Below are 1,197 nucleotides of genomic sequence, written 5' to 3' on the forward strand. Positions count from 1 at the left end.
ACAATATGTGGAATACTGATAATGATACAACATACTGTCTTTCTGATAATGAATCTAAAGCCTTAATGGAAAGAATTCAATTTTTTATCACACCAAATGGTGGTGAAGACACATTCAACATTAAATTGTCACCAGCCTCTCCTAAATATAATCACACAAGAATGAATCCTGATTCAGCAAGAAATGTAACTTGGAGACAGAATTTATGTTTTACACTTCCATTTGGTCCAATTTCAGATTTATTCTTCTCTCAGTTAACTCAATCCAAACCATCATCTGTTAAACTTACATCTAAGTATTACTATATGGAAGGCAAATCCTCTAAAGGTTTGAAACTTGACACAAAAGTGTACGTATGGGATGAAGATAATATGCCAAGTTTAAAATCTGAACATTGGTTTTTGAAAAAGTGGAATGGGAAGAATGATACGTTTCGAGCTAGATGTATTCAGTTTACTTTAACTTACAGGCCTCAACTCGACATTATTCGTGTCGAATTTAAATATACAACTCAAAAGTGGAACAATATTCTACAAGCTTGGCAAGATATGTAAGATGTAAGTAATAAATCTTCATACCAAAACTCAAATATCCTTAATTGAAATTTCAAGTTGTCGAATCAAGGATCCAATTAAGATGTTGGCAGCCCGCCAAAAGTTAAACCCGCCAAAATTTGGGCATTTTGAAATTAAAAAAAATAGAGGATGGTACCACCAAGAAGCCGTCCATCAGAATCAATATTAACAAGGCGAACAAGACGTTCCACTTGTGAGGCTTTGGAGGCAAGTTATGTTAGACCAAACAATAATGCTTACTTTACGGACCAGTATGAGAAAGTTCCGTATGTAGTTAGGTCTGAAGTAGACACACAAATGTTGAATTGTTGGTTTACTGTTTTCTTTCCTTACTTGCTTTCTCTGTTTTGTAGTATATACACATTTAACCAATTGTTATTAATGTGGTTGACTAATACAAGACTTGGAAGGTCATTATTGAATCAAGCAATTAATTCAGTAGAAGACAAACATCTCAAAAAGCATTCACAATTAGGTTATACAATCAGCAAACGAGCCAAAACAAGGATATCGGTTGTTACAATGGGTTTGGTACCTGTCATTATCTCTCTGGTTTGGGATCCGCACATGCTCAGATCTTATAGCTTATCAATGTGATGTATAATAGTCTGATCTACTTGTG

The 1,197-nt window shown here is 34.3% G+C and overlaps 1 protein-coding gene across 1 annotated transcript; it reads left to right on the forward strand.

Moving 5' to 3' along the window:
* Nucleotides 1-5: 5 nt before the first annotated feature.
* On the forward strand, nucleotides 6-554 carry NAEGRDRAFT_71313 (uncharacterized protein; the record flags this gene model as incomplete). Its single annotated transcript, XM_002673615.1, has 1 exon — nucleotides 6-554. The coding sequence occupies one exon, from the start codon at nucleotides 6-8 to the stop codon at nucleotides 552-554; it is 549 nt and encodes a 182-aa protein (XP_002673661.1).
* Nucleotides 555-1,197: the final 643 nt, after the last annotated feature.

The sequence above is a fragment of the Naegleria gruberi genome (genome assembly GCF_000004985.1).
Source record: "Naegleria gruberi genomic scaffold NAEGRscaffold_45, whole genome shotgun sequence".
Classification (NCBI taxonomy): Eukaryota; Heterolobosea; class Eutetramitea; order Acrasida; family Naegleriidae; genus Naegleria; species Naegleria gruberi.